This window comes from Antedon mediterranea, chromosome 7, assembly GCF_964355755.1.
Source record: "Antedon mediterranea chromosome 7, ecAntMedi1.1, whole genome shotgun sequence".
Taxonomy (NCBI): Eukaryota; Metazoa; Echinodermata; class Crinoidea; order Comatulida; family Antedonidae; genus Antedon; species Antedon mediterranea.
Window position 1 is genome coordinate 24,228,862 of NC_092676.1, and position 15,821 is coordinate 24,244,682.

Genomic DNA, 15,821 nt, shown 5'->3' on the forward strand with positions numbered 1-15,821 from the left:
ACAAAGACAAAACTATGATTGACAGCTCATTTGTGTCTTGAGACGTCATCACATCAAAGTGACACTCACTTTCTTTTTCAATTTATGTCATGGTTTAGCAGAAATTGTCAAATTTGTGTTTGTTGAAAATAAAGTGATTATTATTATAAATAACAGCTATTATAGTTAATAGTATAGATAGTATATAGCTAGACTGTGTTTCTACTTAAATATTTTGGCACATAAGGCGTTTCATACGTATGATACTTGAGTTTAGAAACTGTATTTTCCAGACAAAAATTGAAACGCCGACTGATGGACTAACATAAAAAGGACTAATTAAATACAGACTTGGGGCAAGTCTATTAATCTAGATTCTAAACGGTGATTCAGCTTAATATTGGTAAAAAGATAACAGTTTTTGCATACATGGCGTGTTATACATATACTTTTGCTGGAATCGCCGAGTTTTACGGACAAAAATCAAAATTCCGGCTGGTACTATGAAATTGATCGAATGAATTGTGATAACATAAAAAAGGGACACTATACACTCCAGCCTTGAGGCAAATCTATTTTATACTATGAAATTGATCGAATGAATTGACATCATTATGTTGATGAAAAAATGATAAATGTAAACTGAAGGCTATAAAACAATGCTATCTACAATTTTTTTCCATCCGTTGGTCGACTGGTTCTTGTTCGTAACTTTAATTAGTAATAGTAGGCCTCTTTATTTTTCAAATTGATAAACGGTGTAGGCCTACACGCATACTGATTATGTTACAAGTTAAACTAACGACACAAAAGACAAATTTAACATGTTTAAATCAATTTTATCATTTACCAGAGTTTTGAAAACGAATTGGAATCAGTGGTGGCGCCAGGATCTTCTCGACGCGGTGGAATTCCCCGACGAGGGTGCTAGAGCCCCCGTAGGTCAGGTCGAAAGAAGCCCTCCCAAGGATCGGAAAACTATGGCGCGCCAACCTGGCATTTATTAATAAAGATATCTTAGTTTTAAACTAAGATTTTTTAATAGAGATATCTTTATTAAAAATCGAAGATATCTCTAATCAAATATGAATAAATGACAGCTTGGCGCGCCATAGAAAATGTATTATTTATGACATTTTGATAAAGATTAAAAATAACTTTGCAGTAGGCCTACTTACCCATATCGTCCGTCATCAATGTAGGCGGTTTCAAGTTCTCATCATTTTCTTCTGTAGTGACGTCACAATTGACTGGTTTATTACAGTTTCCATTTTCTATTGATTTTAACGCTACGGCGTTTGTCTGCGTCGGTTTACCAACTAAAGTCTTTGAACTCAGTTCAAATATATTATTTGTGTGCGTTGAGATCTGGCAATAAATAAATACAACACTTTATATTAAATGACGGCGAAGAGAAAATAATTAAATCAAAGATAAGTGTTATTAGATCTTCCAAGAAAACTGTCTAGAAAAATATAGAAAGAGTAACTGAGTTTGAATATAGATTTTTTTTTGTGATTGTATTTGTGGGTGTTCTATATTATATTAGCAACGTAAATGGTGGTAGGCCTAGGGGCCTTGTTTAAAAGTATCGAATTCACTGTAAAATAGTGTTTAGATCTTAAACATATATTTTTTACCCACTTTTTGCACACGTAGTTACATTAGCGTTTTTAAAACCTAAACGTGTTTATTGCTACATGTTGTTTTCCTCCACTTGTTTAGCAGTCAACATATTTAGCGTTGTGTGCATATACGAGTTTACTATGGCAGTTAAAAAACTCCACACATGAGCTTCACATATGGCAACACGTTTAAAACCGTGTCTTTATATTGCTCAACATGTTTAACAATCAACACGTCACTGATGTGACTAATTTTTAGTCATTTGTAATAAAATTCATTTCAGTCCTTGACTGTCGTTTTGTAATATATTTTTATATACCGAATAAATAAAAAAAAAATGTGTTGAATTGGATACAGACTCCATGTTTAGAATGTAGAACATGTTTAAGGCTAAATGTGTCGGAAATGTGGGTACAAAATACATGTTTAAGATCTAAACACTATCTTTACAGTGTTGTGTCCACACAGTTTCTCGGAAGGCAGTGACAGAGTCAGGACACATAATGCCTTTGGTTTCCATTCCACGGTTTAGCAAACAGAAACAATTGATACCCATGTTGCTTTAAACTAATTAATATTTGACAGGATTGGGCCTATAACGTTTCGGTTTCCTTCTATAAATACATTTCTATTTAGGTTGTAAGCAGAAAATGCTCCTAACCAGTATATGACAAAATATTTAATCATTTTATATAGTGTCTACTCTGAAAGATTATATGTCATTCTTTTAAATGAGCAATTAGGCCTACACAATTACCGTATTTATTCGAATAAACGCTCCCTCCCCCTCCAATAAACGCCCCACTTTTAATAAACGCCCCACTTTTGATAAACGCCCCCATAGAACATCGTTTGGAATTTTTTTTTCATTTTTTCCCTCAAATAAACGTCCCGCCACATGAATATACACATTTATATTTTTAGTAGAATTCATTAACTTCCATGATCTATATTGACCAAGCATTTTGATGGAATTTTTACTGTATTTTATCACTACTTGTTATTGATTGTAGTTTTTCATATTTAAAGAGAATTATTTTATTATATTACGCTAAAGCAAACAAACCGCCTCACTCGATTAAACGGGCCTCTAAGAACGAATATATACGGTAATCTTGTATGCACCTGGATATGCAAATTATATTACTTCGCTATGTCGGTTTCCTATGCGATGTAGAATTCCATTCACCATGAGAAGGCCGTTGCTGTACCGTAAGTTATTAATCTTCTTTAGCTTGTTTGAAAATTAGAGAGTTACTCTTACTTGCTAAGTCATAGAGAAATAAGTTATTATTTTCCATGCATAAATTCTGATAGTATCATCTGTTGTTAATTAATTAACTAGATACTTCATCAATTAAGTAGATACTACATCAATTGCTATACGATACTGGACATTTTATCACGTCACTGTAATTTTAAGCAAACAATAGTCAATTTGACTGCCAGCCAATTGGTTTTTGGTTGAATTTAACCGTTTATGTTGTCTTTTTAGGCCCTATAAGTGAAAACATTTTGGGGGGATTTTTGTATACGCAAGTGATTAACTTTATTAAAACTACAAAATGACCCATTCAAAGTCTGTTTTATTAAATTTTAATTTTCCATGTTCTTGGAGGACAATACATCTTTAATAGTTTCTATCAAATTAGTCCACAGTTTTAGACTAATCATTCATTTTAGTATCGTCCTCTGCAACAGCTGAACAGAACGTGCATAATTAGGCCTACATCATGGAGGAATTATATAGTCCTTCATGATTACATCGATGTATGACAATTGCGTATCAAACTAGAAAGCCACTTCGAGAGTGCATACCTCCGCCTACTGTAAAATTCTCCTACATAAGATTTCTCCGGTTAAAAAAATATATATATATTTGTGTGTCTTAATTCTGTTTGAGATTTAGGCTAATTTCATTACAAGCATGCGTGTTCGAGTTTGGTGCAATGGTTATGTAACAAGCCTTTCAATTAACAATAGCTTCAGTTGACTAACAATAGAACAGCAACGCAAAAATCAAACGAGTGAATTTGAAAAGAAATAGGTTTTTTAAACTACTCACATACTACTTCCTTGTTCTAAGTTCCTGTCTTAATTCATAGTTCATTTTCCTCTCTTTTTTTGATCTATCAGGATTAATATATATGTTTTTTAGAAATGCGTGATCCGTGCATCATGCAAAGGCAATTAAATTAACTGATTTTCGATGACAAAGGGAACATGTTATTGAAAATATGTTTTTGAAAGTAAAGCTCTGTCTACAATATCAAACTTTATGTGACAAAAAAATATGATATGCCCACATGATGATGTTATAACACTACCATATTTGAGCATATCATTACCATATTTGGCCACATAACTAGTGTAGACAGAGCTTTACACACATTTGCAATTCAAAGTCTAGACGGCGAATCAGCTTAATTAATATTAAAAAATAACATGTTGGCAAACATGGCGGAAGAGAATAACTCGAAAGAGAATAAATTGAGGCAAGCTCCATATCACTGCTCGTCGAAGTGACGACAATGTTTCAAAAATTCTTATTATATTTATAGTAACAATCGTTTGATTTGATATCAGATCAGACCCCCATTATAATTAAGAGTTATGCTCTTAAAATAAGTAAAATAATTTAACAAGTTTCTTGAATTAACTCACGGATATTAGTAGAAATCTAATTCCAAAATAAAAAGTGACGCCAATGTTTCACAAATATTTTTATATTTTTACAGTAGTAACAATCGTTTGATTTGATATCAGATCGGACCCCCATGATAAATAAGAAGTATACTCTTAAAATAAATTGTAGGTTAAAATAATTTAACAACAGTTTCTTTGAATTCAACCCACGAATATTAGCAGAAATCGGAATTCCAAAATAAAACTTCTTCAGCAAATTCCGTGTTACATCTCCGTCTAAATTCGAAAGGAAAATTACTAAAAAAGATGAAATGTTGTGGTTATCAGTGGATCTCAATGGAGAGACAATAAGCTTTTCGTATGTTTGAAAAATTCTCCTTTTAGTTAGTACATAGGCCTATAAATAACAGTGGAAATGCGTACATTTGTTGATAGTTAATAATTGTAATAGTAATTCGAAAGCAATTGCAATGGAGACGTGGTAATTATCTTTCAATTGGAATAATGTATTTGAAAGGTAATTATTCGTAAGTCAATCATTTTCAGAGAATAATAGTAATTACACTGTCGTCATTAATGTATCGGTTGTCATAGTAACGGGACTGTAATGTTTATTTTCACCCGTAGGGCCTACTTTGTTAACATTATTATCTGTCGGATGGTGTCAATGACCAGGTAGGCCTATTATCCTGCGTAAAGTGAGGAGTCGTGGTGGTACATAATACTGACGCACAGAAATAGGTTTACTGTACAGTGGCGTAACGGCTTTGAGCGCTCACTGGCTAAACCCAGGGACCCCGGAGCTTATGGGGGCCCCAGAGCAGTACCCAGAGGAAAATACAGGCATTAGAATATGTCGAAAAGGGCTAAAAACGGTCGAGGCCTCTAGCGTTGGTGGGCCACTTTGGGTTCCTAAACCAGGGCCTCGGACCTCTGCGTTACGCCACTGTTACTGTACATCATAAATGCGTAAAATATAACAGAAATATAGGCATATCTGTTATATCCCGACAGAGAAAATGATTAGGATTTGTGAGCGGGAGGAATGTGAAGCAACATCTTATTTACACTGTTGTCTTATTATGTTGTATCGGTTGTCATAGTACCGTGCCAGTAATGTTTATACGGTATATTTTTCGCCAGTAATTTTCAGCCGGATGATTCGCATGCTTGGTTAACTAATGACATGGTCTTTGGTTCTAATCATGGCTTTAGTCACCTGCTTTTTCTCAGGGGTTAGGCATATTGGTTGTTTTTGTGTTTATTTTATAGCGTTGGTAGGCGGATCAGTTGAGAGAGGGGATTTAGAATGTGGGACACAGAGTTGTGGGAACAATTTGATATCAAAATTGCGGTCTTTAGTTTAAATTGTTATTGAATCGTACGCCATCTTGTTGTTTTATTGTTTACATGCTGTTATAGAAACCGATCAAGCAAAAACCGGTGTTGATTGACAGCTGAAGACGAACAACAACAAGACAACGCAAATCAAACTGTGACAACTTACGCCATGGGACAAAACTGATGTGACAGTAACTGATGCTGTGGATTATATAGGCCGTGTTTCCGCAGCCAAAATTTAACCGATAAAAATTAACCTATAATTAACCGATAAACTGCCTGTGGAAACGGGGTTTAACCGATTCCACTTCTAGAAAAATTAACCGATAATATTATCTCATTCAAATCAAAAAATTATCGGATAAATGCGATTATTTTTAACCTTTGACCTAAAGGACAAATTGTTGCGTTGTGATTGGGTATCTGTTTGTTTTGGTAATAACTGACCATGCGCACTTTATTGATTAAGAAATTAACCGATAATAATTTGGCTGCAGAAACACGGCCTCAAACAGAAGATTTGTAGATTACCGTTTCCCAGGTGAATTCTGTTATGGGTCGCACCAGAATAAAATGCTCCTTCATCGGCTTGTCGATAAGGTTTGGTAGAACACTGTGTAGAACACGACCTGTAATGTTAAAAATATTGGTGTTTTATTTCGTTTATTACTAACATATATTCATTTCATAATGGCATTTCATAATGTTGATATCTTAAAATATTCATTAACATGTTCATTTCTTAGAGTACTCATATCTTAGCGTATTAATTTTTCTTAACGTATTCTTTCCTTAAAATAGGTAATATTTCTATCATATTCATTTCTTAACCATGTTCATTTCTTAACATCATCATAATATTAGCGCGTTAATTCTTTGTTTATTTTTAAATATTATGATAACACGTGACCTGTTAGCTTGACACGAAGCTTTATATAATATTTCATCATTTCATATAATTTAATTTTTCAAAATGATCATTAATTTTGTAAAATGTCACTTTTGTGTAAAAAGTGAAAAAGCTGTAAAATGTAACAAACATGTTTATGACGATATAAATATTATTTCACCTGTAAGATATACAAAATAAAATAAAGATCGATGAGTTGAGAGTATTTCCCCCAATAAAATATTAAATGCTTTTTTTTACATAAATTTGTCGAAGACAAATAGATAGTAGAAACGGGATGGACGAGAATAAACAGGAAAACATAGATAATAAGGCTGGTAAGAAAATGTGATGTAATAATGTCACTGATGAATGTATAATATACCATCATTTGGCACATTCCTATTAAAGATGTATTGGTCCTAAAAAACATGACTATTTTTTGCTTTAAAGTACAGTTTTTTTAGCAGGTAATATTTTTTGTATCCAATTTTTAGTAAAAGTGAATAACTATTATGTAACATTAAAATTGCATATTCAATTCAAAACAAAAATGCAAGAAAAAATGTTTTTAATACATCTTTAAAGGCACACTTTTTGTGAAACGAACGATGGGGAAGTATGTTGTATCTACGGCCCCCCACTAAGGTTACACACCCCCATTAAGGGAACATTTCGTTGTGTCTCGAAGGTGTCTTCTTAATATGGGTTATAATCTTATAGCTTTAATCTAATAGCTAATCTAATAATTAAACATACCTACCTGTACAATTAATCATCATTTTTGAGTTAAAAACAATATGAAATGGGAATAAATCCAATAGTATACTGGAGCGTATATTGGCTCTAACACCTTTCTGGAAATCACTGTTAAGGGGTTCACAGAATTCCTTGTTGTCGAATGTAAGTCGAAATATTACGTAATAAGCTTTGTCTTTTTTGAACTCGTTCATAACTTTAACATCGATTGCTATACTGTAGAATCGAAGACCAACTTCTTTTAGCTGTCCTATATTTAAAAAGAAAGAAAAAGGAAATGTTAAATTTAACGAAATACGATAACTAGTGAAGCTTGAAGAAATGCAGCTGCCTGATGACAATGGATAACGTGCACCAACAACCATCATCATTAGTAAATCATTTTCGAATCTGTTCCAATTTCCTATATTTTAAAAATATTTGACGAGAACAAGGAAGAATTTCTTTACATTAAGAGCAATTAAGGAATGGAATAGTTTGTCAATAGAGGTTGTCAATGCTCAGTCCATAAATAGTTTCAAGAACAAATTGGACAAATGCTGGTCTTCAAAACCACAAATACTCATTAAAGTAGTTTCACAATGTTGCCATCCAGGTAAGCATTAGTCATAATACAATGCTGCACCACCCTATTTTCCCGTTCTGTGTGTTTTCAGAGCGGTTAACAGGTGAAACGACTTCAATCGAAAAAACTTCCTATGAAATCCTATGAAATTGTAGGAAGAGTTCCAACTCTGTTTTTTTCATTACTACCAACGAATCTGGACTTTCTTTTAAAATTAGTGTTTTTTTAAGCTTCATCCTGAAATAATTATACGAAAAAGTCGACTGGTCATTGTTTTAATTTTAAGGTTCCTACTCTTTCATTTATAAATAAATTGAGATTTGTCGGTAAACTCAAGCTGCCATATTATTTGAAATGTAGTACTCTTATATAAAATTCCCACTCAATTGCCATGTACGTCATATACACAATTAAAATTCTAACTGAGCTTAAAAAAACCTGAATGCCAGAATCTCTGGATTCAGTTTAAATTTATTTTAAAAGATATGAAAACACTAGGCATGTTGTAACCTAGGCCTATAAGTGGCATCCATATTTGAATTGTATTTATGTAATGACATGACATACGTTTCCAAAATATACTGTATTTTAAAATGTATTATATTATGTACAAAGTGTGGAGTTTTATGTTATTTGTATGCATAATAATCAAAACACTATGTATAAAGGTTAAAAGTGTAAAAATCAGAAAATAACGAAAAAAAGTAGAAAACGGTAATTTAATGTACGAAAATGAAATGTGAAAAAAATATGTATGAAAGATTGAATGAATAAGGTGGTGGTTAACCACAAAAGAGAGAAAAAAAATCCCACGTCTGTACCTGAAGACTAAAAAGGCATGGTTCCCACTAGAACGCAACGCGTAAACGCAACGCAAGTAATTTGACCAATAACGAACCAAGAACGCGAGCCTTTTATTAATGATGCGTGTCTGTCAACCTCTCCTCAACCCCTTGTCAGTTAACTTAACTAATTTATTCTGTGGAAACAACACACTCTCAAGATGTGGTAATGTTACGCATCAATTACATTTTATAGTCCAATAAATTGTCGTAGTTTTGTTCCAAAGAATGGGTAACGATTACGTGTACGATGTAGTGACGAATAATATTATTCTGGTACATAATAATTTACACATTAATTGAGTATAACACTGTTTGAAGAATAATAATTATGGCCACTGTCTTAAGTAAACATTTTTATTTGAGATGGTATTATGCAAACAAAATGAATAATATGTAATAACCCGTAACTTACGATAGTGATGTGTGCGACCCCGGATAATAAAACAGGTCCGTAAAAAGACGAAGGGAAGAGGGGAGGGTAATCCTTAAATGCTAAAAATCACCATGCACTTAAACCATTGCTCTATAGCGCTTTTGCCAGGTGTTAATACGTCTACTTCGAAATCCATTATTCTTAATCAATGATTATCCACTGCAAAAATGTTTATATTTATATATATATATATATATATATATATGCCTAATGTTCAAGCAGGATGAATTACATATTAAAACTAATTCCCCTGTGGTTCAACTAGCCTATTCAAGGGTTGTTAAAATCGTTGTTCAATGTTCTCAAAACGAAATCATGTTTTTTAAATATAGTACTACCATATGGAATTGTAATTGTAATGCGATTATAACAGTTCCTATGCTGTTCGGTTTCCATCGAATCTGTTTATAGATCAAAATGGTGGTGATTTTATTACCTTCCGGTTTTTCAAATTTATCACGTTTTATTCATAAAAAATTATACCATACGCAATGCAGTTCATACCCTCAATAAATTAACTAATACGGCGAACGTAACTAATCGAATAATTTGTATTACACGCGCGCTGAGTAGCCAAGTGATGTAAATATAACTTGACATTAATGTTCCGATTTTGATTGTTACACTTGACAGTGATCACGTTTATTGATTTTGTAAAATAAGGTAAATTCAAACATGTCGCCAATGTTACCACCACGAAGCGATACAAAATGCGCGCGTGTATTTTTTATCATGACTGAACGCGCGTGTGTGTTTTTATCATTATCTGAACGCGCGCGTGTGTTTTTATCATGATTTGAACGCGAGCGTCAGATTTGGTCTAGTGATGTCACTGAGATTGTTCCTAGCCTATTTGTTTGATTTAAAAAATGAAAATTATCTACTTACCCTTTACATAGTACATAAACCCCTCTCGCCTGGTCCGATAGTGTAGTATCAGTCCCGATGACGTTTCCTCGGTACAGAAAAAACTAGGTGGTTTTAATTTGGGATAGGTAAATCGCATATACTCATGAAGGTTGTCTAAACCATTGATAAAATCCCTCAAGTTTCTTCCAAGACATCTTAGTAGTGGTCCATACTCATACCTACTAACAAACTCAACGAAAGACGTTCCACACATATCCATAAAATCATTGATAGAACAGCCGATTACCTCGGACGCAACGCGCGCAATACGTGGTATTATACTTTCGCTATAAATCCGATGAGTTACAAATGTGTACTCACTAATTTGCGCCTTGTCACGTATTGCTAACCAGGCTGCTTCTCCATAGTTCCATTTTATTCTCTCGCAAATATTCTCAATAAGCACTCCGTACATGATTGCAAGCTACTACCAGTCAACAGAAGACCGCAAAGTTTCTTCCTTTCTACTTGGAAGCCTTTTTCCGTCAACAGTCACGGGTCACAATCGTTTGACTCCTGATTATTATTTTTTGCTAAAGCCCACTCACCATTGCGATTAAAATTTTAACAGTTGTGTTCTCGCGAAACTCACTCGCCAATTGAGATAAATAAATACAATTAATTTTCTCTGAACGACGAGATCTAGAAAGAATGTGTGTTTGTCAAGTGTGCGTCTATTTCTTTTGATAAATTATCTCGTCCTAGTTCCTTTTTATGTATAGAGTAACTCAAAAAGGATAATGCATTTGCACTAGTGATGGCGCTGTCACATTTTACATACATGCAATATTGCAATAATTAATCTTTAAAATAATTTTTTAAGAAATTCTGTACAAAATATACCGAAAATATTATGCAAGGTAACATTGTTGATATATATTTTTTCTTTTTTTCCAAATTTCACCGTCATAACTTATTTACCGTTTAAAAAATATCCAGTTGTTAGGCCAAATGGATGGGATTAAAGTCTTGTTTTCACCTATGCTATCTAAAGTTCTGTCCATGCCACACTATCAAACTTTATGTGACAAAAAAAAATGGATGTGCCCATATATGGACATGATGCATGATGTCATAACACTACCATAATTGGGAATATCACTACCATATTTGGGCACATCACACTTCTTTTGTCAAACTAGTTTGATAGTGTAGACAGAGTTTAACAACAGGACACTGAGCTCACCTCCTTGCCAAGATAGAAACTCGTAATTCGTATTTTATCTATGTATTTATGGCTACGACATGACAAATAACACTGTACTATGTACGGTACATCTTCCGCAGTGTCTGGGGACGTGGAACTGATCATGTCGCAGCCACAGATAAACATTTTGATCTCCGCAGCCATCATCCTGTTGTTAGATTGCCTTGTTTACACATAATAAATACAAACAAAATCATTTCAATAAAGGGCGCTGAGGGAGAGGTGACAAATCTGTGACAACACACGGTCATTAGCGTGGATCGGGCGCGTCCATCAAACGCGCGTCAACAATTGTGTCAGTTTCTGGTTATCTGCATCTCTATCACCTCGAATAAACTTTCTCTAAAAAAAGAGAATAATTATAATACATCTATAATTATCTAAACACTGCTAAAGGAAACATTGACAAAGTAGGGTGACAGGACCTGACTAGACAAAAAATCAGCTGATTGGATCTAACAATAGGTTTTTGTTTATAATTCAGGTGAAAAAGGTATCACGGAGTTGGTCGGTTATGTGCGCATAGTCACGTTACCATCCGGAATAACCAGGGCCGACATCGCTGCTAAATTGTCCGAAAACAAATATTTGAAGTATAATTACAGATTGTGACAGATTTATTTGCCAAATTGGAATTAGATTTGTTCAGTTCAATGGTACGGTATGTTCAGCCCTGGAAATAGCTGACGGAAAGTTTTTGATGGCGACGCGTTTTACGTATTCGACGTTTTTGGATTTCATGCGATGAAATGAACTGCATCGGGGGAAAATGGATCTAAAAATTGCATCGGTTAAATATTCAATCGAAATAAACTCTTTGCTGAATATCTTTTAAACATTATAATATATCGCGCAAGTAGTTGTGAGTTCCGTGTCGACATAATAAGCTTGCCAAAACACACCTGTTATGTTTTTCGGCACGGTTTTGGTCCGGCGCCGGCAAATCAAATCGGTTTGTTTTCACGCGGCTACGCGCTTATCGATTGGCGCATCAGTCGCGTGGGAACGGTAAGGAAGTAAACGAAACATTGACGTTTGGTTTGATTTGATTTTCCGGCGTCGGATCGGGAACCGTGCCGCCGGAACAGGTGTGAAAGACCCTTTAACAAAATAACAATTGCTCATAACATAATTTATAAATTGGTCATTTTATTTGTTGTTTTAGTCAAAGTATATAATACATTATTATAGTTTATTAAATACACTTTCTGTTATAAATTGTTTAGATTAATAATTGGTGACAATTATGCATATTTTATACGGTGTCTTGGACATTTAAGTGACAACCCATCAGCTATTTTGTAGTGATATCCATCATCATCTGGACCTCCTTCCTCAATTCTGTAACCATCTGTATCCAGGCACCAACACCTAAAGGGGAAATTTCATATTGAAACATCAATTGCCAATAATCTTTTAAATCGAAATAAGAGGAATTAACAGATCATGTGAGTTGTTTATTAATCTATTGGTTCCCACTTGGACATCGCTTGTGATTGGTCAACTCACTTTAGTGGAAACCAAGCATTAGAAAGATAGCAGAGAAACTGTGCGCACGCGATTCCAATTTAACTTTTAATTTATTTTGATCTTGAGCATACGCGCATGTTATGTGCGTGTGAGTTGTTAATTGTGGTAGTAGTAATGATGATTATTTTATGTTTGCATTGTAAATTATTACCTGTCTTCGCTACATTGTTTGTCGAAATAATGGATACCATCTTCAGTGCAGTTAAGGTGGAATAGTGAGCCTGGATACTTTTCACCAATTGGACGCAACCAGCAACTTACTGTAGTCTTGTCTTCCTCAACTTGCTCTATCATTAAAAATGCTTGATTAGTAGTTATGATAAATTAGTAGGCCAAGCTTAGGCCTAGGCCTAGTAGGCCTAGGCTACTCCTAGGCATATAAGGCATCCGATGCCCTAATCTATTGCGCACACCTAGTAGGCCTAGCGTAGGCCTTAGGTTTTGCTATAAATGCTCTCGAAATTTAATGACAGTTAATCAACATGAAAAAGAGAAACTACCTTTTGCCACCTGTTTTCCTAGGCCCATTGCCTCTAAATCTTGTAAGTTTAACCGTCCTCCTCTTGCGATGATTTGTTTTTTGTTGGCTAAAGCATATTTTCGAAATGCTTTCAGATCTTTAATACTTTTAGGCCTGGCATACCGTCGTCCTGAACAACTTGCTACCAATAATAACATTCCGAACAACAAAGCTGCAGTTAAATTCATTTTGTAAAATTATTTAGGTATGTCTCTGTGTTAAGCATGTACACAACTAAAAGAACATCTAAACAGTCGAATTCCTATCGCGTATATACACGCACGTGCGCACATACTTACGATCAATGATGCGCATTAAGTGCGCTTTGGCAATAACACGCGGGGGTATGGAATGGCGCTATCTTTGTACGTGTTTGTTGAACCTATGAGCTAGCTAAACATGTATCTGTCTCAATGTCTCCCCAAAATGCATTACTAGTTTCTCATCCTTTGGAATGGAATTAAATTCATGGGCATAGGCCTCCCTAGGCCTAGTATTGTTTTCATTTGAATATCTCGTCTATACAAAATGCAATAGTTCCCTTACCCTACTTCCTCTCTTTCTGGTTCAAGCATCTGTGACATTTTGTTGGTGTTAATTTTGATTGAAATCCAGAATTTTTTTAAAATATTGTATTTGTCTAAAGCTCTGTCTACACTATAAAACTATCACATGTGATGTGCCCATATATGGATATGACGATGTCATATCACTACCATATTTGGGTACATCACACTTTTTTTGTCAAACTAGTTTGATAGTGTAAACAGAGCTTTATAATATTCCTTGTCTCAATCGGAATAATGAAACATTGCATGCAGTCATTAATCGAAAAAAACACTGGTCACATTATAATACATACTATACTTTTATTTATTTGTTTATTTTAATGAAAGTAGTTTATACACACTGTAAAATACACACTGTAAAACAATATTAACGATATAATGCTGCTACTGTACATCTGTTGTTTGGGTTGTTTGGGACATCTAAGGGACAATCCATCAGCTATTTTATAGTGATATCCATCACCATCTCGACCTCCTTCTTCAACCATGTTGCCATCTGTATCCAGGCACCAACACCTACAAGTAATGATACGTCGGGAGTGAAAAGTCAATTTATGATATTAAACATCGAGTTACCACGCATCACTTTGTGATGGCCATTGAAAGACTGATTTGTGGGCTATGATATATTTTAGTAACTTGTTTGTTTTATACTATGTTTTTTTTTTCTTTATTTATGTCAACTTCATCACTGTTTACTGGATGCAATAAAGGAAATAAATATAATAAATATAGTATACAGCGTAGAATTGAAGTAAATTCGAACCTATCACCACCCTCCCCTAAACCACAGAAAATGTCAGTGTCTGATAATCATGTGTAATCTCATATATTTAAGCGAAGTTTGACATATTGCATCCGGCTCCGATGACCCGGTGGTGGCTGCTTAAAAATGGGTGCAGTGTTTAAGAATGGCAACCGTCAACACTGCGCACTAACTACAGGCCTTATAAGGTGTGGTTCCCACTAGAACGCAACGCGGTGGCGTATTGGCGTAAACACAAGTGGGAACCGACGACGCAACAGTGCTGCAAAAATCGTTTGGCGGGGGCAAACACAATTATTGGAAGGGCATTTTCTTACGTTGCGTAGGTTGCGTTACCTTGCGTCGCTAGTGGGAACCAAGCTTTAGTGTTGTGTGATTATGGATTTAATTCATGGTGTGTCGTTTTCTCCGGCCTAGTGGGACCGAATCGAGGAGCAGTGTTGACGTAGCTTATAGTCTAGTTTTTAATGACAATACTTTCTTTGCTAAATCTTACAAACCTGTCACTACATTGTTTGTCGAAATAATTTACACCATCCTCAGAGCAGCTAAGCTGGAATAGTGTTCGTGGATACTTTTCACCAATCGGACGCAGCCAGCAATTTGCAGAAGTTTGATCTTTCTCAAGTTGCTCTGATATTTAAAAAAAAGTACTATCGCCTTAGAATTAGGCTTGAGACATGTGATTACTAATCATGTTAAACATTCCTAATACTGTAAATAAAAGGCATAGCCTAGGCCTAGGCCATAGCCTTAATAATTTTTCAATATATGACTACTGTAGGCATGGCCTAGCTAGGTAGGCGGGTCACAAGGATAGTTTTAGGCATCCTTGCTGGCAATTATATTTAATAAGCTGTGATTATAGGCCTAGGCCTAGGCTAACTAAGTAAGAGTCCCTCTCCCTTGACCGGCTTCATTTTAACCGGCTTCATTTTAACCGGCCTTCTATAAAAATCATAGCCAGTACCATACCGTCCTACTCCCCGCCGTCCTTCCCGTTGTCTCCGTTCTTCTCGTGATCCCCGTCCCGAACAACTTCCTACCAATAATATTAATAACAACGAAACTGTAATAACATTCATTTTGTAAAATGTTTAAATATCTCGGTTGAGCAGCAATGCTCTAAAGAAAATCTAAATTTAAAATGATACATTTTAGGCCTGCGTCTGATTCAAATTCCTATCGCATTATTACAAGCGCGTGCGCATGCTTATCATTATTCTTAAGACGCACA

General features: G+C 34.8%; 2 protein-coding genes and 1 long non-coding RNA gene across 3 annotated transcripts in view; all 3 read right to left on the minus strand.

Moving 5' to 3' along the window:
• Positions 1-10,530, minus strand: part of LOC140054653 (soluble guanylate cyclase 88E-like) — a 42,825-nt gene extending 32,295 nt beyond the window's left edge. The window contains exons 1-4 of the mRNA XM_072099727.1: positions 9,972-10,530; positions 7,245-7,490; positions 6,124-6,221; positions 1,158-1,347 (exon numbers count right to left, since the gene is read on the minus strand). Coding sequence (XP_071955828.1) covers positions 1,158-1,347; positions 6,124-6,221; positions 7,245-7,490; positions 9,972-10,407 — 970 coding nt within the window. The 5' untranslated portion in view covers positions 10,408-10,530. The remainder of the gene's footprint in view (positions 1-1,157; positions 1,348-6,123; positions 6,222-7,244; positions 7,491-9,971) is intronic.
• A 1,798-nt stretch (positions 10,531-12,328) lies between these two features.
• Positions 12,329-13,487, minus strand: LOC140055184 (uncharacterized). The gene is made up of 3 exons (XM_072100429.1): positions 13,230-13,487; positions 12,881-13,016; positions 12,329-12,570 (listed from the first exon to the last, which is right to left on the minus strand). Exons 1-3 carry the CDS (start codon positions 13,435-13,437, stop codon positions 12,444-12,446), a joined length of 471 nt encoding a protein of 156 aa, XP_071956530.1. The 5' UTR covers positions 13,438-13,487; the 3' UTR covers positions 12,329-12,443.
• Positions 13,488-14,133: 646 nt separating this feature from the next.
• On the minus strand, positions 14,134-15,738 carry LOC140055279 (uncharacterized). The gene is made up of 3 exons (XR_011846650.1): positions 15,560-15,738; positions 15,085-15,217; positions 14,134-14,334 (listed from the first exon to the last, which is right to left on the minus strand). It is a non-coding gene; the product is annotated as an uncharacterized lncRNA (long non-coding RNA).
• Between the last annotated feature and the right edge of the window lie 83 nt (positions 15,739-15,821).